A 27,777-nucleotide genomic window follows, 5' to 3' on the forward strand; every position below is an offset into this window, starting at 1 on the left:
TATCGCATTAAATTGAGTGTACAAAGCAGATTTATCTTTACAGTTTATGGGAATACTAATGTGAGCTTAAGCTGTTTCTGTTTGCGGTGTAACATCATCCAACAAATGATTCATTTTTATCTCTTCAGCTTATTGAAATATAAATTGTGGTTGAATGTCTTTAGATACCAGAAGTTTTTGTGTCTTTAGGTATTTACGTAATTTAAAAACATAAGAAAACTAGAACTAGAATCAGATTTAGACTTTAAATACAAAACTTTTGTAAAATAAGGTAGTTATTTATTTAGTATATATATATATATATATATATATATATATATATTAATTTTTTTTTTTACCATGAGAATCTATTTATCAGTTTATTGCTTAATCAACTATTAAAGAACACATTTAACCGCTGCCTAAATAATTTTCTATATCCTCTCAGTTTAAATTTTGGCAGCCAAAGTGTAAGAAAGAGTAGATTTGTGATGGTGAATTTCATATTAGAGTGTTTATAATAGCAACAATATTTATATGTTTCATCTCTTCCTGAAATAAAGATGTGAATGAATGTCTTGAGACACCAGAGGTCTGTGGTCCAAACTCTCATTGCACCAACTCAGTTGGGGGTTACAACTGTTCCTGCTTGAGTGGATTTACTGTGACGAATAGGAATCAATCAGTCAGCACCAGTAACCCATGCAATAGTGAGCGTGTAGCAGATGTGGTCATCACTATATATTTAATTTTTGTTGTGTGTAAATAATAATAAAAAAAAACGTTCAGTCTGTTTTATGGATTGGTGTATTTGTCTTTCATTTGTGCTTTAAGCAATTATTAAATAGGGTTAAAATACATGGTTGAGTTTAAAAACAGTTGCATTATATCCTGTTGGCCAAAAGTTCATTATCTATTAATAATTTCCCTTGGTGAACCATGTTTATCGTGTTTGTAGGTAAACGTCATAGTCATCATTTCTGGTCGTTTTGATCTCTTTTTCCACAGTGACCCTAGCTTTGACTGAATATCTGATTGAAATTCAGATCAATAACACGGACAGCAGCTTCACTGATCAGCTGAGAATCCTTCTGATGTCTTTCAGTTTGCCCTACACAATCAGTGACAGCACTAACATTACAGAAATCAACATAACTACTGGTATGACCTCTGGCTCTGCTTCTGTTATGTTGTATAGCTAAGAATAAACTTTTTACTTAATGAATGCTTCCATAAATGATAAATTTTGGATTTTTTTACTCTTCTTGACTTCCTTTATTTTTCAGTGTGTTCTTTGAATGAAACACAGTATCAGTGTAAATGTGAGGGTCTGTTTGTTTGGCCGAATGACACGTGTCACTCATACGAGGCCTGTGATGTCATCACTAATGGTTCATGTACATGTATCAATGCCCTTCCAATCGACGGACAGTTCTGCCAAAGTGAGACACTGACATCATTCTATGACAACATAATTTCTTCATTTAATATTTTTATCCATTGATTTCCTTTGATTAACTGCATTTTATTATTAGGTTTGACAGACAGATTATTTGCAGTATTTTTGTTCGCAAATAAAACACATAGTAAATTACAGTATATGGAGTTCTGTCATTAAAATATCTTCTACACAGTAATGTTCTTTTAATATAAAGTTCAGATTTTGAGAAAGACATTTCTTCAAAATACTGAAGTTTTTGTCATCATAAAATTGTAAACATTATGAATGTTCTGCTGAACCTGCTTCTGTTTCAGTTCTACCTTCTGAGTACGTGATTGACATTGATGTGAGATTCTTTGACTTGTTCCTGGTGGACTACTTACGAAATCTCATCAAAAACATCAGCCTTCCTCTCACTCTGAGCAACAGCATTAATATCACAGATATCGACCTGAATACTGGTAAGATCAGAGTGTTTCATGTCACATGCTAAGATGAGTTCAATATTGGGAGAAACTGACAGTTTGAACACTGATAAATGAATCCCATTCTATTACAGTGTGTGGGTTAAATGGAACAGAATATGAGTGTAAGTGTGAGGAGAATCATGTTTGGCCCAGTGACACCTGCAGGGTCTATCAGGTGTGTGATAGCATTGTGGGAGGCACCTGTGGATGTATTCGAGCTTTCCCTTCAGAGGGTTCACTTTGTCAGAGAGGTAGGAAATCACATTAGGTCACAAATGTTCTAATTGTAATTGTGGTAACATGACCATTGTGAATTTCCTCAGTAACACTGATACGTTGTTTGGAAATCTGTAATTGTAACATTTATGAAATGCCATCTGTTTCTTCTTTTTTTTCCCCCAGACATCAATGAATGTAAAGATGCAGTGTTAGTGTGTGGTCAATACTCAGACTGTATTAACATCATTGGGAGTCACATGTGTTCATGCTGGAGTGGATTTAATATCTCTAATAAAGACAGTCCTGTGAGCCGCAACAACTCATGTCAGGGTAAGTTTTATTAACTGATTTTGTTTTAATGTAGTTATGTTTATATTTAATTATAATGTTTTGTGTGGATAATGTTTTGTGCTGTAATATTGTGGATTTATTCATAAATATATTATAATGTTTTCTGTGTTTATCGCATTAAATTGAGTGTACAAAGCTGAATTATCTTTGCAGTTTATGGGAATACTAATGTGAGCTTAAGCTGTTTCTGTTTGCGGTGTAACATCATCCAACAAAGTATTAATATTTATCTCTTCAGCTTTCTGGAATATTAATTGTGGTTGAATGTCTTTCGATTCCCGAAGTTTTTGTGCCTTTAGGTATTTACGTAATTTAAAAACATAAGAAAACTAGAACTAGAATCAGATTTAGACTTTAAATACAAATCTTTTGTAAAATAAGGTAGTTATTTATTTAGTATATATATATATATATATATGATGGTGAATTTCATATTAGAGTGTTTATAATAGCAACAATATTTATATGTTTCATCTCTTCCTGAAATAAAGATGTGAATGAATGTCTTGAGACACCAGAGGTCTGTGGTCCAAACTCTCATTGCACCAACTCAGTTGGGGGTTACAACTGTTCCTGCTTGAGTGGATTTACTGTGACGAATAGGAATCAATCAGTCAGCACCAGTAACCCATGCAATGGTGAGGGTGTAGCAGATGTGGTCATCACTATATATTTAATTTTTGTTGTGTGTAAATAATAATAAAAAAAAACGTTCAGTCTGTTTTATGGATTGGTGTATTTGTCTTTCATTTGTGCTTTAAGCAATTATTAAAGCGGTTTAAATACATGGTTGAGTTTAAAACAGTTGCATTATATCCTGTTGGCCAAAAATTCATTATCTATTAATAATTTCCTTTGGTGAACCATGTTTATCGTGTTTGTAGGTAAACGTCATAGTCATCATTTCTGGTCGTTTTGATCTCTTTTTCCACAGTGACCCTAGCTTTGACTGAATATCTGATTGAAATTCAGATCAATAACACGGACAGCAGCTTCACTGATCAGCTGAGAATCCTTCTGATGTCTTTCAGTTTGCCCTACACAATCAGTGACAGCACTAACATTACAGAAATCAACATAACTACTGGTATGACCTCTGGCTCTGCTTCTGTCATGTTGTATAGCAAAGAATAAAATGTATACATTGTGAATGCTTCCATAAATGATACATTTTGGATTTTTTTACTCTTCTTGGCTTCCTCTATTTTTCAGTGTGTTCTTTGAACGAAACACAGTATCAGTGTAAATGTGAGGGTCTGTTTGTTTGGCCGAATGACACGTGTCACTCATACGAGGCCTGTGATGTCATCACTAATGGTTCATGTACATGTATCAATGCCCTTCCAATCAATGGACAGTTCTGCCAAAGTGAGACACTGACATCATTCTATGACAACATAATTTCTTCATTTAATTATTTTTATCCGTTGATTTCGTTTGATTAACTGCATTTTATTATTAGGTTTGACAGACAGATTATTTGCAGTATTTATGTTCGCAAATAAAACACATAGTAAATTACAGTATATGGAGTTCAGTCATTAAAATATCTTCTACACAGTAATGTTCTTTTAATATAAAGTTCAGGTTTTGAGAAAGACATTTCAAAATACTGAAGTTTTTGTCATCATAAAATTGTAAACATTATGAATGTTCTGCTGAACCTGCTTCTGTTTCAGTTCTACCTTCTGACTACGTGATTGACATTGATGTGAGATTCTTTGACTTGTTCCTGGTGGACTACTTACGAAATCTCATCAAAAACATCAGCCTTCCTCTCACTCTGAGCAACAGCATTAATATCACAGATATCGACCTGAATACTGGTAAGATCAGAATGTTTTATCATGTAACATGCTAAGATGAGTTCAATATTGGGAGAAACTGACAGTTTGAACACTGATAAATGAATCCCATTCTATTACAGTGTGTGGGTTAAATGGAACAGAATATGAGTGTAAGTGTGAGGAGAATCATGTTTGGCCCAGTGACACCTGCAGGGTCTATCAGGTGTGTGATAGCATTGTGGGAGGCACCTGTGGATGTATTCGAGCTTTCCCTTCAGAGGGTTCACTTTGTCAGAGAGGTAGGAAATCACATTAGATCACGAATGTTCTAATTGTAATTGTGGTAACATAACCATTGTGAATTTCCTCAGTAACACTGATACGTTGTTTGGAAATCTGTAATTGTAACATTTATGAAATGCCATCTGTTTCTTCTTTTTTTTCCCCCAGACATCAATGAATGTAAAGATGCAGTGTTAGTGTGTGGTCAATACTCAGACTGTATTAACATCATTGGGAGTCACATGTGTTCATGCTGGAGTGGATTTAATATCTCTAATAAAGTCAGTCCTGTGAGCCGCAACAACTCATGTCAGGGTAAGTTTTATTAACTGATTTTGTTTAAATGTAGTTATTTTTATATTTAATTATAATGTTTTGTGTGGATAATATTTTGTGCTGTAATATTGTGGATTTATTCATAAATATATTATAATGTTTTCTGTGTTTATCGCATTAAATTGAGTGTACAAAGCAGATTTATCTTTACAGTTTATGGGAATACTAATGTGAGCTGTTTCTGTTTGCGGTGTAACATCATCCAACAAATGATTCATTTTTATCTCTTCAGCTTATTGAAATATAAATTGTGGTTGAATGTCTTTAGATACCAGAAGTTTTTGTGTCTTTATGTATTTACATAATTTAAAAACATAAGAAAACTAGAACTATTATCAGATTTAGACTTTAAATACAAAACTTTTGTAAAATAAGGTAGCTATTTATTTAGTATATATATATATATATATATATGTATATATACTGTATATATATATATATTTTAATTTTTTTTTTACCACGAGAATCTATTTATCAGTTCAATTCAATTCAAGTTTATTTGTATAGCGCTTTTTACAATACAAATCGTTACAAAGCAACTTTACAGAAAATTATGTTTCTACAATATTTAGTAGTAGCTAGTAGTTTGTGCACGTTTGACAGGATTTTAGAAAAATAAAAATAATAATAATACAAGACGTAGTCAGCTAGATGATGAACTATCAATATTATTAATTAATAGTAATTATAGGATGCAGTCACACATGTAGCAATAATTGTTAGTTCTGTTTGTTGATTCAAGGTTAGCATCATCTGGGGTCCTCTGAGGGTCAGCATCATCTCTTCTCAGGTGTTCTGGATCCAGACTGGAGCTTGTGTAAATCCTAGTTACCACGGGATGTAAATCCCGTGGCAAAACATAGAAACAAAATAGAGACATCATTAGCATAGCTGCTGATCCAACAAAGTAAAATTAGTTTAACCCAAGCTAAAGAATAAAAATGCAGATGCAACTACACTCACAGTTTAAGAGATACATTATTCGAATGCTTGGCGAAAGAGATGCGTTTTTAATCTAGATTTAAACAGAGAGAGTCTGTCTGAACCCCGAACATTATCAGGAAGGCTATTCCAGAGTTTGGGAGCCAAATGTGAAAAAGCTCTACCTCCTTTAGTGGACTTTGCTATCCTAGGAACTACCAAAAGTCCAGCGTTTTGTGACCTTAGGGTGCGTGATGGGTTGTAGCGTGGTAGAAGGCTAGTTAGGTACGCAGGAGCTAAACCATTTAGGGCCTTATAGGTAAGTAATGATAATTTGTAACTGATACGGAACTTAATAGGTAGCCAGTGCAGTGACTGTAAAATTGGGGTAATATGATCATATTTTCTTGACCTGGTAAGGACTCTAGCTGCTGCATTTTGGACTACCTGTAGCTTGTTTATTGACGAAGCAGGACAACCACCTAGAAGTCCATTACAATAGTCCAGTCTAGAGGTCATGAAAGCATGAACTAGCTTTTCTGCATCAGAAACAGATAACATGTTTCGTAGCTTGGCAATGTTTCTAAGATGGAAGAATGCGGTTTTTGTAACATTGGAAATATGATTTTCAAAAGACAAATTGCTGTCCAATATAACACCCAGATTTCTGACTGTAGAGGAAGTAAGAGTACATCCGTCTAGTTGCAGATTGTAATCTATAAGATTCTGTGTGGTGTTTTTTGGTCCAATAATTAATATCTCTGTCTTATCCGAATTTAATTGGAGAAAATTATTTGTCATCCAATCTTTTACATTTTTAACACACTCTGTTAGCTTAGATAATTGGGAAGTTTCATCTGGTCTTGTTGAGATATATAGCTGAGTATCATCAGCATAACAGTGGAAGCTAATTCCGTATTTTCTAATAATATTACCAAGGGGCAACATGTATATTGAAAATAGAAGGGGACCTAGGACGGATCCTTGTGGCACTCCATATTTTACTGATGATAAATGAGATGACACCCCATTTAAGTAAACAAAATGGTAGCGATCGGACAGGTAGGATCTAAACCATCTTAGAGCCTGACCTTGAATACCTGTATAGTTTTGTAATCGATCTATGAGTATGTCATGATCTATGGTGTCGAACGCAGCACTAAGATCAAGTAAGACTAGAAATGAGATGCAGCCTTGATCTGACGCAAGAAGCAGGTCATTTGTAATTTTAACAAGTGCAGTTTCTGTGCTATGGTGGGGCCTAAAACCTGACTGAAATTCTTCATACAGATCATTTTTATGCAGGAAGGTGCTCAATTGAGCAGACACAACTTTTTCTAAAATTTTAGACATAAATGGAAGATTTGAAATAGGCCTATAATTTGCCAGTACACTAGGATCTAGTTTTGGTTTCTTAATAAGAGGCTTGATAACCGCCAGCTTGAATGGTTTTGGGATGTGACCTAAAGATAACGACGAGTTAATGATATTGAGAAGCGGTTCTTCGGCTACAGGTAACAGCTCTTTTAGTAATTTAGTGGGTACAGGATCTAATAAACATGTTGTTGGTTTAGATACAGTGATAAGTTTATTTAGCTCTTCCTGTCCTATATTTGTAAAGCACTGCAGTTTATCTTTGGGTGCGATGGATGAAACTGAAGTGTTAGACGCTGTAGAATCTACATTCACTATTGTATTTCTAATGTTATCTATTTTATCAGTGAAGAAATTCATAAAGTCATTACTATTTAACGTTGGTGGAATATTTGAATCAGGTGGCGTCTGGTAATTTGTTAATTTAGCCACTGTGCTAAATAAAAACCTTGGATTGTTTTGGTTATTTTCAATGAGTTTGTGGATATGCTCTGCCCTAGCAGTTTTTAGAGCCTGTCTATACCTGGACATACTGTTTTTCCATGCAATTTTAAAAACTTCCAAGTTAGTTTTTCTCCATTTGCGTTCAAGACTACGAGTTACTTTCTTGAGAGAGTGAGTATTACTGTTATACCATGGCACAGTACGTTTTTCTCTAACCTTTTTCAATTTGATGGGGGCAACAGCTTCTAATGTATTAGAGAAAATAGTGCCCATGTTGTCAGTAATTTCGTCTAATTCATGTGTATTTTTGGGTACAAATAGCAGTTGAGATAGATCAGGCAGGTTATTTGCGAATCTGTCTTTGGTGGCTGGAACAATAGTTCTGCCCAAACGGTAACGCTGAGACATATAGTTAATATCAGTTATACGCAGCATGCACGATACAAGGAAATGGTCTGTAATATCATCACATTGGGGTACAATATCTATAGCAGTAAGATCGATTCCATGCGATATAATTAGATCTAGTGTATGATTAAAACGATGAGTGGGCCCGGTGACATTTTGCTTGACTCCAAAGGAGTTTATTAGGTCAGTAAACGCAAGTCCTAATGTATCATTTGCATTATCAACGTGAATATTAAAATCTCCCATGATTAGCGCCTTATCAACTGTAACTAGAAGGTCTGAGAGGAAATCTGCAAATTCTTTTAGGAATTCTGTATACGGCCCTGGTGGTCTATACACAGTAGCCAGAGCAAGAGATACATTAGACTTCTTTTGCATGTCTGACAGTGTAACATTTAGCAGAAGTATTTCAAAAGAGTTAAACCTGTATCCTGTTTTCTGGGTAACATTGAGAATATCACTATATATTGTTGCAACACCTCCTCCACGACCAGTCTGACGGGGCTCATGCTTATAACAGTAGTTTGGTGGAGTAGACTCATTTAGACCAAAATAATCATTTGGTTTTAGCCAGGTTTCAGTCAAGCAGAGTACATCAAAACTATTTTCTGTGATCATTTCATTTACAATAACTGCTTTGGGTGTGAGTGATCTAATATTTATGAGCCCAAACTTTAAAAATTGTTTTTGTTCATTTACTTTACAGTTTTCTGGTTTAATTACGATAAGATTTTTTCTAGATCCTACTTTATATTTTGACCTCACTATTCGGGGAACAGACACAGTCTTAATAGTTTTTACAGCACAAGTACTTTTATCATTTAAGCGGGTGGAACAAAAGTCATCATAATAGTTATTAGAGAATTGTCTTACTAGTCACATGGAGCGAAGTGTCCTGGAGATGTTGTCAGAGAGCAGCTCCGCTCCGATTCTGCTGAAGTTTATTGCTTAATCAACTATTAAAGAACACATTTAACTGCTGCCTAAATAATTTTCTATATCCTCTCAGTTTAAATTTTGGCATCCAAAGTGTAAGAAAGAGTAGATTTGTGATGGTGAATTTCATATTAGAGTGTTTATAATAGCAATAATATTTATATTTTTCATCTCTTCCTGAAATAAAGATGTGAATGAATGTCTTGAGACACCAGAGGTCTGTGGTCCAAACTCTCATTGCACCAACTCAGTTGGGGGTTACAACTGTTCCTGCTTGAGTGGATTTACTGTGACAAATAGGAATCAATCAGTCAGCACCAGTAACCCATGCAATGGTGAGCATGTAAAAGATGTGTTCATCACTGTATATTTAATTTTTGTTGTGTGTAAATAAAAAAAAATAAAAAACGTTCAGTCTGTTTTATGGAGTGGTGTATTTTTCTTTAACTTGTGCTTTAAGCGATGATTAAAGCGGTTTAAATACATCGTTGAGTTTAAAAACAGCAGCATTACATCCTGTTGGCCAAAAATTCATTATCTATTAATAATTTCCTATGGTGAACCATGTTTATCGTGCTTGTAGGCAAACGTCATAGTCATCATTTCTGGTCGTTTTGATCTCTTTTTCCACAGTGACCCTAGCTTTGACTGAATATCTGATTGAAATTCAGATCAATAACACGGACAGCAGCTTCACTGATCAGCTGAGAATCCTTCTGATGTCTTTCAGTTTGCCCTACACAATCAGTGACAGCACTAACATTACAGAAATCAACATAACTACTGGTATGACCTCTGGCTCTGCTTCTGTTATGTTGTATAGCTAAGAATAAACTTTTTACATCATGAATGCTTCCATAAATGATAAATTTTGGATTTTTTTACTCTTTTTTGACTTCCTTTATTTTTCAGTGTGTTCTTTGAATGAAACACAGTATCAGTGTAAATGTGAGGGTCTGTTTGTTTGGCCGAATGACACGTGTCACTCATACGAGGCCTGTGATGTCATCACTAATGGTTCATGTACATGTATCAATGCCCTTCCAATCGACGGACAGTTCTGCCAAAGTGAGACACTGACATCATTCTATGACAACATAATTTCTTCATTTAATATTTTTATCCATTGATTTCCTTTGATTAACTGCATTTTATTATTAGGTTTGACAGACAGATTATTTGCAGTATTTATGTTTGCAAATAAAACACATAGTAAATTACAGTATATGGAGTTCAGTCATTAAAATATCTTCTACACAGTAATGTTCTTTTAATATAAAGTTCAGGTTTTGAGAAAGACATTTCTTCAAAATACTGAAGTTTTTGCCATTATAAAATTGTAAACATTATGAATGTTCTGCTGAACCTGCTTCTGTTTCAGTTCTACCTTCTGAGTACGTGATTGACATTGATGTGAGATTCTTTGACTTGTTCCTGGTGGAGTACTTACGCAATCTCATCAAAAACATCAGCCTTCCTCTCACTCTGAGCAACAGCATTAATATCACAGATATCGACCTGAATACTGGTAAGATCAGAGTGTTTCATGTCACATGCTAAGATGAGTTCAATATTGGGAGAAACTGACCGTTTGAACACCGATAAATGAATCCCATTCTATTACAGTGTGTGGGTTAAATGGAACAGAATATGAGTGTAAGTGTGAGGAGAATCATGTTTGGCCCAGTGACACCTGCAGGGTCTATCAGGTGTGTGATAGCATTGTGGGAGGCACCTGTGGATGTATTCAAGCTTTCCCTTCAGAGGGTTCACTTTGTCAGAGAGGTAGGAAAACACATTAGATCACAAATGTTCTAATTGTAATTGTGGTAACATGACCAGTTTGAGTTTAATCAGCAACGCTTAACATGTTTGGTTGTTTGGAAACCTGTATTTTTTTTCCCCCAGACATCAATGAATGTAAAGATGCAGTGTCAGTGTGTGGTCAATACTCAGATTGTTTTAACATCATTGGGAGTTACACGTGTTCATGTTGGAGTGGATTTAATACCTTCAATAAAGATAGTCCTGTAGGCCACAACAATTCATGTGAAGTTGAGCATTATCTACAAATTTTGTTTTCTGTTTTTATTAAATTCCCATTAAACTAATTAAATTGTTTGTACAGAGCTGCTTTGTGTTTGACGTTTATTTGATTACTTCTGTGAGTTTTAGTTGTTCCCTTTCAGTCAGTCACTCTCAACATCACGTCGGATGACAGACAAATTGGTATGTCGCTTAGAGATACCAATCCACTTCAAGTGTAAACTAAATGAGCCAATGCACATTGGCATGTCATTATTGCATCCTGCTGCTGCTGATCACAACGTGAATATACTGTAAGCACATATTTAGCTTTTCGCTTCAGAGCTGAGCAATCACATTATTCTGGTCCTGTCTACTCTACTGAGAGATGAAGACTGATTAAGTTCAGCATGCTCTTTGAGAGCTCTTCGTGTTGACGGTGTGGTGCTTTATTGGTGGTGGTTTCCCAGGTCGAGCGGTTTGCCAAACATCAAGCTGCACTACCCCTGTTTGTGTTGCAGTGTTGATGTCAATCGCTCCATCGGAGGGTGAGCCGGGGTTTCTAGAGAGGAAGATTCAGCTGCACTGCTGTCCTCCAGGACTGTAGCAATGCCTGAATCAGATCCAGAAATAATGGCTATGCTTTCCCGCTCCGCCATGGGGCTAGGGCTCGAGTGGAAACTTCCACCATGTCTTAAGCCCTCAAGGTTTGACGATCTGTTCTTCGGGGTGGTCCATGCTGGTTCTTAGTGCCCGCCTCAGCGCCTTTCTTCCTGGAGGTGCATGAGGACCTCACCAGGTCATGGATGGCACCTTTTACTGCCAGAAACCGATCTACTGGTTCCTCGTCCTTCACCACCCTTGATGGTGGTGCAGGTAGGTGGTATACGGTAGTCCCCCAGGTGTAGCGGTCCGTTGGGATGCAGTTGTGTCCTAATACCTAATACTCCGAGCGATGAAGGTCACAATGAATTTTCTGGGTCGTGCAATGTCCACACTTGTGGTCCAGGACTGACTTTTCTGGTTGTGTGCGGTCGACATGAAGAATGCCGTCCCTGTGTCCCAGACTAGCCCTTTCGGCAGCGCAGTTAAGAACATGGCCCAGTAGTTCTTGGCTTTTCGTTCGATGATCCATGCCTAGAGTTTGGGCCGGCTGACTCCCAGATAATCCTGAGGCCCCGGCCCGGCTATGTGCCCAAGGTTCCCACTACTTCCTTCAGGGATCAGGTGGTGAACCTGCAAGCTCTGCCCCTGGAGGAGGCAGACCCTTCCGGGCATTGAGATGCTACATAGACAGGACACAAATCTTCAGGACCTCACCCCAGCCCTTTGTCTATCACAGTGGTAGGCAGAAGGGGAATGCCATCTATAACCAGAGGATGGCCCACTGGATAGTGGATGCCATTACCCTGACTTATCAGGCACAGGGTGTGCCCTGCCCATTCAGGTTGTCTTGTCAGATCTTTGCCTTATTCATAAACTGTAAAAACTAAATATATTTAAAAAAAATTTTTTACTTTTTCCTTTCATAGATATAAATGAATGCTTGTTCAGTCAATCTACATGTGGTCCAGATTCTAACTGCACAAATGAAATGGGAAGTTACAACTGCTCATGTCTGGATGGATTCACTGAAACAAACTCAAGCCTCCCTATCAGTCTCAGTAACACATGTAGAGGTACGTTTCTGTATTCAGTTTGTGTTTACTTTAACCTTCTTAATTCGGATCTTTATGTTTTCTAACCTTGAATTAGAAATTCAGATGTTTTAGAAGGTTTACTTAATTTCATTTCATGTTATCTTTGCTACACTGCCATACATTTTAAAGGAGAAATGAGTTGAAAACTCTTCACATTTTAAATTTGTTCAGTTCTAATGTAATTAAAGTCAGACTTGTAAAATACTACACCCATTAATTTTCTTTGATTCATCTTGCTTGAAATTTCTGCCATTTAGAACGGTTTCTTTTAAAGTTTTTCTTCAGTGCCTTACCTGTGATATTTACCAAAACTGGCTGGTATCATCTTCAAAGAAACCTTATTATGTCACTTATTCTCTAGAAAAACTATGAAATTTAATTGTGAATTCACCATGCAGGAAGTTAGGCATTGCCTTTGTAATATTACACATCATTATAGTTTCAGTATTTCTTCTTTTGGATTTTTTTTTTTTTTTTTACCTTTACAAATACTCCAAACTCTTTCCTTTTCCTGTAACTTTCCTTAATGTAGATGTGAATGAATGTGTTGAGATATCAGACATCTGTGGTCCAAACTCAATCTGTAACAACACTGTTGGGAGTCACAATTGCTGGTGCATGAGTGGAACAAGCATTCAATATTGACCGATATTGTTTATGGTTCCTATTCTAAAGCAAAATCGGAGATGTTGCTCAAAAATATAAATATTTCACTATTGTAGTCTGTTGTGTAAAGGTGCATGAGGTCCTCAGAGTTCCCCTCATTCATATATATATATATATATATATTTATTTATTTATTTTTTTTTTTTTTTTTTTTTTTTTTTTTTTTTTCAAATTTAGATATACTGTAGTAAAGTCTCATTTCTTACTGTCCTTGTAGATTGTGTAGGTTAATGTAAAGAGATACCAGATGTCTTTCGTGCTTCTATTTATATTTATACATTCATATTATTTTTTCTTTCTAGATATAAATGAATGTCTGTTCAGTCCATCAGTATGTGGTTCAGATTCCAACTGCACAAATGAAATTGGAAGTTATAATTGCTCATGTTTGGATGGATTCACTGCAACAAACTCAAGTCTCCCCATCAGCATCAATAACACATGTAGAGGTACATTCTGTATTCAGTTTTGTGTTTTAAATTTGTTGTAGAATAATGCGATCATACATTTTCCAAGATTCACCTTACTGCTTTCTGCCATTTTCATTGGATCTGAAATGTTTTTTAACTTCAATATCTGTAAGTTTGTGTAATCTTAAACAAAACTGTCTCTTCAACATCTTCAAACAAATTCTATAAACTCTCTTATTAGATTTCAGTTTTAACTTTAAGAAATTTGCTGGAGCAGACACAACACAGGAGGTAGTCTTTATCTGGGCAACAGTTTTGCTCAAAGAATGAGATGACCTCCAGATATGTATCCAGATATGAGCACCCAAAACTGTTTTTCTTTAATATAGACATGAATGAATGTGTTGAGATATCAGACGTCTGTGGTCCAAACTCAATCTGTAACAACACTGTTGGGAGTCACAATTGCTGGTGCATGAGTGGATATAATTTAACAGAACCAAACCTCCCTATGAACAGCAATAACACATGCAAAGGTATGACTGACAAATCATTGAGAGGCTTTTTACTCTTTTTTTTTATGCATTGTCAACAGTAACAATATCACCAATATGCATGTATTATAAAACAAAATCTGAGATGTTCCTCAGACATGTAAATAATTCAATATTGATGTATGTTGTGCAAAGGTACAAGAAGTTTTACTTATGAATTATTTTTCATCTCAGTGCAAGGAATTATGGAGAAGACATAAGTGTTTAATGTACATCCTCTAGAATTCTTGTTTATTGCTAGGTTATTTTCTTTAACAATATTTTAGATGTACCCAAAAGTATTTTGAGTTGTAGTAACTTACAAATGATTATACTTTTTATGTGCAATTTGGACTTTATATAGAAATGTTTTTCTTCAGGAAATTTGATTTAAAATCTTATTTATCTTTAGTGTTTAAAAATTTTCGTATTGTACATTCTCAATACATTACAATTATTTTTCCCCTCTAGATATGAATGAATGTCTGTTCATTTCACCTGTATGTGGTCCAGATTCCAACTGCACAAATACAATGGGAAGTTACAATTGCTCATGTCTGGATGGATTCACTGCAACAAACTCAAGTCTCCCCATCACCATCAATAACACATGTAGAGGTACATATTATATTTAGTTTTGTGTTTACTCTATTGCCTTTAATAACTACATAAAGTTTATTGATGTGATTTTTTCCTCCATGTGTTTATTTATTTTTGTCTGTCAAAATGTCCAAAAATTAGTTGATTTTATTTAACTATGAGTGACCCAAACTCTTCTTTTCCCTGTAACTTCCTTTTCATATAGATGTGAATGAATGTGTTGAGATATCAGACGTCTGTGGTCCAAACTCAATCTGTAACAACACTGTTGGGAGTCACAATTGCTGGTGCATGAGTGGATATAATGTAACAAACCCAAACCTCCCCATTAGCAGCAATAACACATGCAAAGGTATGACTGACAGCTATTGCTCATTGTTTGACCAATATTGTTCCTAAAACAAAATCAGAGATGTTGCTCAAAAATATAAATATTTCCATATTGGGGTCTGTTGTGTAAAGGGGCATGAGGTCCTCAGAGTTCCCCTCATTCATATATATATATATATATATATATATATATATATATATATATATATATATATATATATATATATACAGTACAGACCAAAAGTTTGGAAACATTACTATTTTTAATGTTTTTGAAAGAAGTTTCTTCTGCTCATCAAGCCTGCATTTATTTGATCAAAAATACAGAAAAAAATGTAATATTGTGATAATTTAAAATAATTGTTTTTAAATGTATTATACTTTAAATTATCATTTATTTCTGTGATGCAAAGCTGAATTTTTAGGATCATTATCACATGATCCTGTAAAAAGCATTCTAATTTGATGATTCATTATCAAAGTTGGAAACAGTTCTGCTGCTTAATATTTTTTCAGAACATGTGATACTTTTTTAGGATACTTTAATGAATAAAAAGTAAAAGAAAAAAAAATCTCTATATATTTTTAAAATATAAATTATTTGTAATAATATACACTACTGGTCAGTAATTTGGGGTCAGTATTTTTTCTTTCTTTCTTTTTTTCTAAATAAAATCAATACTTTTATTCAGCAAGGATGTGTTAAATTGATAAAAAGTGATAGTAAAGAAAATATATTATTAGAATATATATTATTAGAAATGTTTTTTATTTTGAATAAATTCAGTTCTTTTTAACCTTTTATTCATCAAATATATTAGACAGCAGAACTGTTTCCAACACTCATAATAAATCAGAATATTAGAATGATTTCTAACTGATCATGTGATAGACTGGATGTTACATGTGACACTGAAGGCTGGAGTAATGATGCTGAAAATTCAGCATGGCATCACAGGAATAAATTATTATTTTTTAAGTATATTCAAATAGAAAACTATTATTTTAAGTTGTAATAATATTTCACAATATTACTGTTTTTTCTGTATTTTTGATCAAATAAATGCAGGCTTGATGAGCAGAAGAAACTTCTTTCAAAAACATTAAAAATAGTAATGTTTCCAAACTTTTGGTCTGTACTAATATAATATATATGTATACATACATATATATATATATATATTATTCGTTCTCATCCCAAGGCGTCATATACTGACCCTTTTGACATTTCGTCAACATCCTACGCACATGGAACCCTCTAGCATCAATATTAGACGCAGATAAATATGGGCCAGAAGGCGCCACCTAGCGGTCTAACCCTAACCCTAACCCTAACCTTAACCCTAACCCATAATCTGTGTCTCATATTGACGCTAGAGGGTGCCATATGCGTAGGATGTTGATGAAATGTCACAAGGGTCAGTATATGACGCCTTGGGATGAGAATGCATTCATTATTTCAGTATGTGTGTTACATTCATGGATTTCTGTTCCCTTATTTGGTCATCTTCCTTTTCTTGTTTTGTTAATTGATCAGAATCAGAATCAGAATCAGAATGAGCTTTATTGCCAGGTATGTTCACACATACGAGGAATTTGTTTTCGTGACAGAGCTCCGCAGTGCAACATAACAGCGACAGAACAAAAAAACACAATAAGGAATAAAAAATACAAATAGGTGGGTAAGGATTGACAATATACAAATTGACAATGTATGGCAGGTATATTAAAAAGAGCATTTATGTATGTACATGTATATTATGTGGAAAAATTGTAACTGTACGCTAAGTATGTGTGTTTGGATAAATAAGTGTATGTCTATATAAATATAAATATAAGTAGTATAGTGTGTTCCATGTATGTACATGTATATTATGTGCAAAAGATTTACGTGTACGCTAAGTATGTGTGTTGGATAAAAAGTGTAGTGTATATAAATATAAATAGTGTAGTGTGTCCCACAGTTATTATCAGCTGTTCATAAGATGGATTGCCTGAGGGAAGAAACTGTTCCTGTGTCTGGTCGTTCTGGTGCTCAGTGCTCTGTAGCGTCGACCAGATGGCAACAGTTCAAAGAGGGAGTGTGCTGGATGTGAGGGGTCCAGAGTGATTTTAACAGCCCTTTTTCTCACTCTGGATAAGTACAGTTCTTGAATAGATGGGAGGGTTGTACCGATAATTCGCTCAGCAGTCCGGACTACCCTCTGTAGTCTTCTGAGGTCCGATTTAGAAGCTGAGCTGAACCAGACAGTTACTGAAGTGCAGAGGATGGATTCGATGATGGTGGAGTAGAACTGTTTCAGCAGATCCTGTGGCAGGTTAAACTTCCTCAGCTGGCGAAGGAAGTACAACCTCTGCTGGGCCTTTTTCACAATGGAGTCAATGTGAATGTCCCACTTCAGGTCCTGAGAGATAGTGGTGCCCAGGAACCTGAATGACTCCACTGCAGTCACAGTGCTGTTCATGATGGTGAGTGGGGGGAGTGCAGGGGGGTTTCTCCTGAAGTCCACGATCATCTCCACTGTTTTGAGCGTGTTAAGCTCCAGGTTGTTGAGACTGCACCAGACAGCCAGCTCTTTAACCTCCTGTCTGTAAGCAGACTCGTCACCGTCCTGAATGAGGCCGATGAGTGTGGTGTCATCTGCAAACTTCATGAGCTTGACAGAGGGGTCCTTAGATGTGCAGTCATTAGTGTACAGGGAGAAGAGCAGTGGGGAGAGAACACAGCCCTGGGGAGCTCCGGTGCTGATTGTACGGGTGCTGGATGTGTATTTTCCCAGCCTCACTAGCTGCTGCCTGTCTGTCAGGAAGCTGTTGATCCACTGACAGACGGAGGTGGGCACGGAGAGCTGAGTTAGTTTGGGCAGGAGGAGGTTTGGGATGATCGTGTTGAAGGCAGAGCTGAAGTCCACAAACAGGATCCTCACATAGGTCCCCGGTCTGTCTAGGTGTTGCAGAACATAATGCAGTCCGATGTTTACTGCATCGTCCACAGACCTGTTTGCTCTGTAGGCAAACTGAAGAGGATCCAGCAAGGGTCCAGTGATGTCCTTCAGGTGGGCCAGCACCAGTTTTTCAAATGACTTCATGACTACAGACGTTAGAGCCACAGGCCTGTAGTCATTTAGTCCTGTAATTTTGGATTTCTTTGGGATGGGGATGATGGTGGAGCGTTTGAAGCATGAAGGGACTTCGCACAGCTCCAGCGATCTGTTGAAGATCTTTGTGAAGATGGGGGCCAGCTGGTCAGCACAGGATTTCAGACAGGCTGGTGTAACACAATCTGGGCCTGGTGCTTTTTTCCTTTTCTGCTTCCTGAAGACCTGGCGCACCGCATCCTCGCTGATCTGTATTGCAGGTGTGGGGGAGAGGGGGGATGCAGGAGGTGTGAATGGTGAGAGCGCTTGATTGGAGAGGTGTTCAGGGTGGGTTGCAGGAGTTGATTGATCCCCACCTGTCTCCAGTTCCCTCATTACATTCTGTGTGCTTAAATACCCTGTCTGTTTAGTTCTTCGTGATTAATTCGTGATTGTAATGCTGTTATTGTAACTTAACCTATTGATGTTAATGTGTTGTATATAGTCTGTCATTCTCCTTCGATATTCAGTAAACTCCTCATTTTGATCAAGATCCTCCTCAAGCTCTTTATTCCAACGTTAGCCTACACCCCAGTTGTAACAGCGTGTGTTTTTGTCTTTTTTTATGTACGTCTGTTAAAACTCTTGATTAATTCTAGATTAATTTTGTTTTAAAAAAAATTAAACACCTTAAATTCTTTATAAATTTACTAATTGTTTTTATGCACAGTTTTTCTTTAGGAAAATAATGTAGTTTTGAAATCTTAGTTTTACTTTAGTTTTTTTAAATTTTGATATAGGACGGTCTCATTTCTTACTGTCCTTGTAGATTGTGTAGATTAATGTAAAGAGATACCAGATGTCTTTCGTGCTTCTATTTGTATTTATACATTCAAATAATTTTTTCTCTCTAGATATAAATGAATGTCTGTTCAGACCATCAGTATGTGGTTCAGCTTCCAACTGCACAAATGCAATGGGAAGTTACAATTGCTCATGTTTGGATGGATTCACTGCAACAAACTCAAGTCTCCCCATCAGCATCAATAACACATGTAGAGGTACGTTTCTGTATGCAGTTTGTGTTTACTTTAACTTTGATTAATTTAGCTAGAGTTTATACTTTGGATTTGATATTTATAAATGAAGCTCTTTTGTAAAGATGTCAACGAATGAGTTGACCTTCACATTTGTATGAGTGAACCAAACTTCTTTTTCCTGTAACTTTTTTTAAAATATAGATGTGGATGAATGTATTGAGATATCAGACGTCTGTGGTCCAAACTCAATCTGTAACAACACTGTTGGGAGTCACAATTGCTCGTGCATGAGTGGATATAATGTAACAGACCCAAACCTCCCTATAAACAGCAATAACACATGCATAGGTTTGATTGACAGTTGAAGCATCGAACAGTTTGCTACTGTTTGTGCTGCCTGAATCTTTCTTCAACTATAACCTTTCACTTAACCAATTATTTTACTTCAGATATTTATGATTCACTGTGGATATAATGTTACAGACCCAAACCTCCCTGTAAACAATAATAGCACATGCAAAGTTAGAATTGACAGTAATGAACAGTTAGTTACTGTTGGTACCATCCGATTTCTCTATCTAGTGTAACTTTTCACTTCGATCATATTATTTGAGATATTCAAGAATATCTTGTGTGTTGAACTCTAATGTGTTTACTTATTTTTTTCTGTCAAAATGTCCAAAAATTAGTTGATCTTCATTTAACTATGTGTGACCCAAACTCTTCTTTTCCCTGTAACTTCCTTTTCATATAGATGTGAATGAATGTGTTGAGATATCAGATGTCTGTGGTCCAAACTCAATCTGTAACAACACTGTTGGGAGTCACAATTGCTCGTGCATGAGTGGATATAATGTAACAGACCCAAACCTCCCTATAAACAGCAATAACACATGCAAAGGTAGGACTGACAGCTATTGCTCATTGTTTGACCAATATTGTTTATTGTTCCTATTCTAAAACAAAATCGGAGATGTTGCTCAAAGATATAAATATTTCCATATTGTGGTCTGTTGTGTAAAGGTGCATGAGGTCCTCAGAGTTCCCCTCATTCATATATATATATATATATATATATATATATATATATATATATATATATATATATATATATATATATATATACTAACCTAAAGGATTTTTTAGGAACACCTGTTCAATTTCTCATTAATGCAATTATCTAATCAACCAATCACATGGCAGTTGCTTCAATGCATTTAAGGGTGTGGTCCTGGTCAAAACAATCTCCTGAACTCCAAACTGAATGTCAGAATGGGAAAGAAAGGTGATTTAAGCAATTTTGAGCGTGGCATTGTTGTTGGTGCCAGACGGGCCGGTCTGAGTATTTCACAATCTGCTCAGTTACTGGGATTTTCAAGCGCAACCATTTCTAGGGTTTACAAAGAATGGTGTGAAAAGGGAAAAACATCCAGTATGCGTCAGTCCTGTGGGCGAAAATGCATTGTTGATGCTAGAAGTCAGAGGAGAGTGGGCCAACTGATTCAAGCTGATAGAAGAGCAACTTTGACTGAAATAACCACTCATTACAACCGAGGTAGGCAGCAAAGCATTTGTGAAGCCACAACACACACAACCTTGAGGTGGATGGGCTACAACAGCAGAAGACCCCACCGGGTACAACTCATCTCCACTACAAATAGGAAAAAGAGGCTACAGTTTGCATGAGCTCACCAAAATTGGACAGTTGAAGACTGGAAAAATGTTGCCTGGTCTGATGAGTCTCGATTTCTGTTGAGACATTCAGACGGTAGAGTCAGAATTTGGCGTAAACAGACTGAGAAGATGGATGCGTCATGCCTTGTTACCACTGTGCAGGCTGGTGGTGGTGGTGTAATGGTGTGGGGGATGTTTTCTTGGCACACTTTAGGCCCCTTAGTGCCAATTGGGCACCATTTAAATGCCTCGGCCTACCTGAGCATTGTTTCTGACCATGTCCATCCCTTTATGACCACCATGTACCCATCTTCTGATGGCTACTTCCAGCAGGATAATGCTCCATGTCACAAAGCTCGAAACATTTCAAATTGGTTTCTTGAACATGACAATGAGTTCACTGTACTAAAATGGCCCCCACAGTCACCAGATCTCAACCCAATAGAGCATCTTTGGGATGTGGTGGAACGGGAGCTTCGTGCCCTGGATGTGCATCCCACACATCTCCATCAACTCCAAGATGCTATCCTATAAATATGGGCCAACATTTCTAAAGAATGCTTTCAACACTTTGTTGAATCAATGCCACGTAGAATTAAGGCAGTTCTGAAGGCGAATGGGGGTCAAACACAGTATTAGTATGGTGTTCCTAATAATCCTTTAGGTGAGTGTATGTATATATAATTTCAGTGCGTGTGTTTTTGTCTTTTTATGTACGTCTGGTAAAACTCTTAATTAATTCTAGATTAATTGTGTTTAAAAATATTTTAAACACACATAAAATTCTTTATAAATTGTACTAATGTGTAAATTTACTAATTGTTTTTATGCACAGTTTTTCTTTAGGAAAATACTGTAGTTTTGAAATCTTAGTTTTACTTTAGTTTTTTAAAATTTTGATATACTGTAGTAAAGTCTCATTTCTTACTGTCCTTGTAGATTGTGTAGGTTAATGTAAAGAGATACCAGATGTCTTTCGTGCTTCTATTTGTAGTTATATATATTTTTTCTTTCTAGATATAAATGAATGTCTGTTCAGTCCATCAGTATGTGGTCCAGATTCCAACTGCACAAATGAAATTGGAAGTTATAATTGCTCATGTTTGGATGGATTCACTGCAACAAACTCAAGTCTCCCCATCAGCATCAATAACACATGTAGAGGTACATTCTGTATTCAGTTTTGTGTTTTAAATTTGTTGTAGAATAATGCGATCATACATTTTTTAAGATTCACCTTACTGCTTTCTGCCATTTTCATTGGATCTGAAATGTTTTTAAACTACAATATCTGTAAGTTTGCGTAATCTTAAACAAAACTGTCTCTTCAACATCTTCAAACAAATTCTATAAACTCTCTTATTAGATTTCAGTTTTAACTTTAAGAAATTTGCTAGAGCAGACACAACACAGGAGGTAGTCTTTATCTGGGCAACAGTTTTGCTCAAAGAATGAGATGACCTCCAGATATGTATCCAGATATGAGCACCCAAAACTGTTTTTCTTTAATATAGACATGAATGAATGTGTTGAGATATCAGACGTCTGTGGTCCAAACTCAATCTGTAACAACACTGTTGGGAGTCACAATTGCTGGTGCATGAGTGGATATAATGTAACAGACCCAAACCTCCCTATAAACAGCAATAACACATGCAAAGGTATGACTGACAAATGATTAATGAGAGGCTTTTTACTCTTTATTTTATTTATTTATTTATTTTTTTAATGCATTGTCAACAGTAACCAAATCACCAATATGCATGCATTATAAAACAAAATCTGAGATGTTCCTCAGACATGTAAATAATTCAATATTGAGGTATGTTGTGTAAAGGTACAAGAAGTTTTACTTATGATTTATATTTCATCTCAGTGCAAGGAATTATGGAGGAGACATGCAAGTATTTTATGGACATCCTCTAGAATTCTTGTTTAATGCTAGGTTATTTTCTTTAACAATATTTTAGACGTACACAAAACTATTTTGAGTTGTAACAACTTACAAATGATTATAATTTATATGTGCAATTTGGACTTTATATAGACATTTAAAATCTTATTTATGTTTGGTGTTTAAAATTTTTCATATTGTACATTCTCAGTTCTTACTCACTTTGTATAGATGTAGATTAATTAAAAGAAATAATAGATATCTTTCGTGTTTTTAAGTTTTTTAATTTATACGAATACATTACAATTATTTCCCCCCTCTAGATATGAATGAATGTCTGTTCAGTTCATCTGTATGTGGTCCAGATTCCAACTGCACAAATGGAATGGGAAGTTACAATTGCTCATGTCTGGATGGATTCACTGCAACAAACTCAAGTCTCCCCATCAGCATCAATAACACATGTAGAGGTACAATTCTGTATTCAGTTTGTGTTTACTTTAACCTTGAATAATTTAGCTAGAGTTTATACTTTGGATTTGATATTTATGAATGAAGCATCCTTTTGTAAAGATGTCAAAGAATGAGTTGACCTTCACATATGTGTGAGTGAACCAAACTTTTTTTAAATATAGATGTGGATGAATGTGTTGAGATATCAGATGTCTGTGGTCCAAACTCAATCTGTAACAACACTGTTGGGAGTCACAATTGCTGGTGCATTAGTGGATATAATGTAACAGACCCAAACGTCCCTATAAACAGCAATAACACATGCAAAGGTAGGACTGACAGTTGAAGCAATGAACAGTTTGCTACTGTTTGTGCTGTCTGAATCTTTCTTCAACTATAACCTTTCACTTTACCAATTATTTTATTTCAGATATTTATGATTCACTGTCAGTGTGTAGTCCAAACTCGTGCATGAGTGGATATAATGTTACAGACCCAAACCTCCCTATAAACAATAATAGCACATGCAAAGTTAGAATTGACAGTAATGAACAGTTAGTTACTGTTGGTACCATCCGAATTCTCTATCTAGTGTAACTTTTCACTTCAATCATATTATTTGAGATATTCAAGAATATCTTGTGTGTTGAACTCTAATTTTTTCCCCCTCTAGACATAGATGAATGTTTGTTAAGTCCATCTGTATGTGGTTCAGCTTCCAACTGCACAAATGCAATGGGAAGTTACAATTGCTCATGTTTGGATGGATTCACTGCAACAAACTCAAGTCTCCCCATCACCATCAATAACACATGTAGAGGTACGATTTAGATTTGGATTTGGATTTGTGTTTACTTTACCTTTGTAACCTTGAATAATTAGCTAGAATGTATGTTTTTTTTTCTTTGCATATACATTTTCAAAACAAGCCATTCTTTTGTAAAGATGTAAAAAGATTGAATTGACCGTTGTTTATGTATAAGTGACACAAAGTATTATTTTTGCCATAACTTCCTTTTCATATAGATGTGGATGAATGTGTTGAGATATCAGATGTCTGTGGTCCAAACTCAATCTGTAACAACACTGTTGGGAGTCACAATTGCTGGTGCATGAGTGGATATAATGTAACAAACCCAAACCTCCCCATTAGCAGCAATAACACATGCAAAGGTATGATTGACAACTGAAGCTCTGAATAGTGTACTGGCAAAATTTTCTGTCAACTGTAACTTGTCCCTTTATAATTTTTTTATTATTTTCTCTTTTTTTCAGATATTTATGAATGTCTTGACTCAGTATTAGTGTGTGGTCTAAACTCTCACTGTTACAATTACAATGGAAGTTTTTCATGTTTTTGTTGGGAAGGATATAATGTCTCAGATGTAAATAAAGATATTTCCAAAAGTAATCCATGCATCGGTAAGTTTGCTGTGTGTAATTTTTACTTTTATTATTTTCAGGTATTATTTGTTGGAAACTGCTCAAAATGATGTCATCTTTAGATAAAATGATACATCTTTAGATTTTTAAATGATCACTTGAATATATTTTTTTCATAGATATAAATGAATGTCTGTTCAGTTCATCTGTATGTGGTCCAAATGCCAACTGCACAAATGAGATTGGAAGTTATAATTGCTCGTGTCTGGATGGATTCACTGCAACAAACTCAAGTCTCTCCATCAACATCAATAACACATGCAAAGGTACAGTATTGTATGTTCAGATCTGGGTGTACTTTAACATTAAATAAAAAAAACAAGATGTTTTTACTCAACATTAGTCTAATCTGTTTTATTAAACTAAATAACAATTATGTGTTTAATATCGACATTATGAAGTTTCAGAGTTCCTTCTGTGGACATAATATTGTAAATTAAGCATTATATTTTAAAGATGTCAAAGAATGAGTTAACTTTCACATATGTATGAGTGACCCAAACTCTTCTTTCCCCTGTAATTTTCTTTTAATACAGATGTGGATGAATGTGTTGAAATATCAGATATCTGTGGTCCAAACTCAATCTGTAACAACACTGTTGGGAGTCACAATTGCTCGTGCATGAGTGGATATAATGTAACAGACCCAAACCTCGCTATAAACAATAATAACCCATGCAAAGGTATGAAGCAATGAACATTTTGTTACTATTTGTTCTGTGTGAATCACCCTTCAGCTGTTTCCTTTCAATTAATTAAATTCAATTTTATTTCAGATATTCATGAATGTCTTGACTCCGAATCAGTGTGTGGCCCGAACTCTTACTGTTACAATTACAACGGAAGCTTCTCATGCTCTTGTTGGGATGGATATACTGTCTCAGATGGAAATAAAGCTATCAGTAAAGGCAACCCATGCACTGGTCAGTTTTTATTCATAAAATATTCTGCATTACAGAATTTGTAACTTTTTTTTGCATAATTTAGTCATTAATCATTACTTTGGTGATTTTTAAAAATTCTCATTACAAATATAAAATTTCAGGATCCAGATTATTATTATTTGGGGCCAAGCACCAAAGGTGCGATAGCACCTATTGTATTCACTGGTCTTCTTCTTCGTCTTCATTTTCGTCTTCTTCTTAATCTTCATCTTCTTCTTCCGCACATGAATCTATGGCAGCCCATAGAACTGTTTGCAGAAAAGTTGGGACATTTGACACACTGACATAGGAAAGTCTCAACATTAACCATACCAAATTTGAAGTCTCTAACACTGTGTCTACACCGGATGTGAGTGACGCAGAACAATAAAATACTATAGAACTCATTATAATCAGTGGTGCTGTCTACACTGGATGCAGCGCGGCTCGACAAATCACAGACAGAAAACTACTACTGCGTTCTATTTATGATGTATTGACAAAGATTTCAAATGATTTTCAATGGTCGCTTTGTCACTTTGACAGACTTTAGCTGTTGTGGCACGGAGTGGAAAATATTTTTTTTTCTCTAAATCCTTGGCTCATGCAGAGTTGAATTAACTCCAAAATTAAAAAATAATAAGGTTTAGTTTTTTTCTCTATTTTCAATTGTTCGAAAAACATACTTTTTCAAATTCGTCCAAGGCCGTTGTGCCAATTTTTACAAAAATTTAAACAGATCATATTCAGACATGCTGTCAAAAATTTATGAAATTCAAGTTGATTTGTTCAACCGTTCTTGAATAATGCTCAAACAAATTTGAAGAAAATGACGCAAAAATGTGAGGCTATATCTCCACAACGGTTTGGCATATTGAGGCCAAACTTGGTGTGTTTTATAACAAGCATGATCTGAGACTACCTGCAGTTTTTCACAGCTGTGCCCTGTAGTGGTCAGGAGATAATAATAATGCATATTTTTGCTTATAACTTCTTAATTGTTTGGCCAAAATTTATTAAAAATTGGTCAAAATTGGTCTCTTTAGAATTGGTGCAGCATACAGAGTCGAATGATATACAATTTTTCAAGGTCAGCCATTTTGGGCATCAGCCATTTACAATTTTGTACTAAAATGCTGTATTTTACATGCATATTGACATATCGTTATGAAACTTGTTATGGCTCATCAGCACGATGACCCAAGGGAGCCTGAGAAGTTTTTAGCCAGCGCCACCTAATGGTAGCCTAATATCAAATATTTACATGCATATAACTTTGGGTGTGGTCTACTTATTTTCATGCAAGTTACCTTTAGACTCCTGATACCAAACATGCCAGATTTTGCCTTATGGTTTGTGCAATGTTGCCTTTTAGCACTTAAATAACATTTGACAATATCTTAGAAACCGTTACTCCGATCGACAAAAAACCTGTTAACAATTCACAAACATAGTGTGCTGGCTATACACTAATGCCTAATTGATAAAATGTTGATAGCAAGTGGCAAAAAATAAATAAATAAATAACAAAAAAATTATAACAAACTAAATTAGATATTTTCACACTTACAGTATGTATGTGCACACTCTAAGGATACAAAAAAATTGTTGGGATTGCCTCTTGTTGGTGCTATAATTGAACAAAACATGAAATTGCCATTAACCACAATAGAGTATTATGATATAAAATGCTATATGTTACATTGAATTACACAAAACTATTTTGAGTTGTAACAACTTACAAATGATTATAATTTATATGTGCAATTTGGACTTTATATAGACATTTAAAATCTTATTTATGTTTGGTGTTTAAAATTTTTCATATTGTACATTCTCAGTTCTTACTCACTTTGTATAGATGTAGATTAATTAAAAGAAATAATAGATATCTTTCGTGTTTTTAAGTTTTTTTAATTTATACGAATACATTACAATTATTTTCCCCCTCTAGATATAAATGAATGTCTGTTCAGTTCATCTGTATGTGGTCCAGATTCCAACTGCACAAATGGAATGGGAAGTTACAATTGCTCATGTCTGGATGGATTCACTGCAACAAAC

The 27,777-nt window shown here is 35.4% G+C and overlaps 2 protein-coding genes across 2 annotated transcripts in view; both read left to right on the forward strand.

The window, feature by feature from the left end:
• Positions 1-918: 918 nt before the first annotated feature.
• LOC132092871 (adhesion G protein-coupled receptor E2-like) lies at positions 919-3,410 on the forward strand. Its single transcript, XM_059499293.1, has 8 exons — positions 919-937; positions 988-1,140; positions 1,266-1,421; positions 1,735-1,881; positions 1,980-2,138; positions 2,290-2,436; positions 2,949-3,115; positions 3,342-3,410. Exons 1-8 carry the CDS (start codon positions 919-921, stop codon positions 3,408-3,410), a joined length of 1,017 nt encoding a protein of 338 aa, XP_059355276.1.
• Positions 3,411-9,163: 5,753 nt separating this feature from the next.
• LOC132092872 (uncharacterized) overlaps positions 9,164-27,777 on the forward strand; it is a 46,946-nt gene continuing 28,332 nt past the window's right edge. The window contains exons 1-7 of the mRNA XM_059499294.1: positions 9,164-9,280; positions 9,579-9,731; positions 9,858-10,013; positions 10,327-10,473; positions 10,572-10,730; positions 10,854-10,878; positions 11,441-11,518. Of these exons, the coding sequence (XP_059355277.1) occupies positions 9,665-9,731; positions 9,858-10,013; positions 10,327-10,473; positions 10,572-10,730; positions 10,854-10,878; positions 11,441-11,518 (632 nt within the window). The 5' untranslated portion in view covers positions 9,164-9,280; positions 9,579-9,664. The remainder of the gene's footprint in view (positions 9,281-9,578; positions 9,732-9,857; positions 10,014-10,326; positions 10,474-10,571; positions 10,731-10,853; positions 10,879-11,440; positions 11,519-27,777) is intronic.

Source organism: Carassius carassius, chromosome 18, assembly GCF_963082965.1.
Source record: "Carassius carassius chromosome 18, fCarCar2.1, whole genome shotgun sequence".
Taxonomy (NCBI): domain Eukaryota; kingdom Metazoa; phylum Chordata; class Actinopteri; order Cypriniformes; family Cyprinidae; genus Carassius; species Carassius carassius.

Coding starts and splice junctions, on each gene's coding strand:
- LOC132092871 (XM_059499293.1), top strand. Junction 1,422..1,734: donor CGACGGACAGTTCTGCCAAA/GTGAGACACTGA, acceptor CTTCTGTTTCAG/TTCTACCTTCTGAGTACGTG. Junction 2,437..2,948: donor CCGCAACAACTCATGTCAGG/GTAAGTTTTATT, acceptor CCTGAAATAAAG/ATGTGAATGAATGTCTTGAG.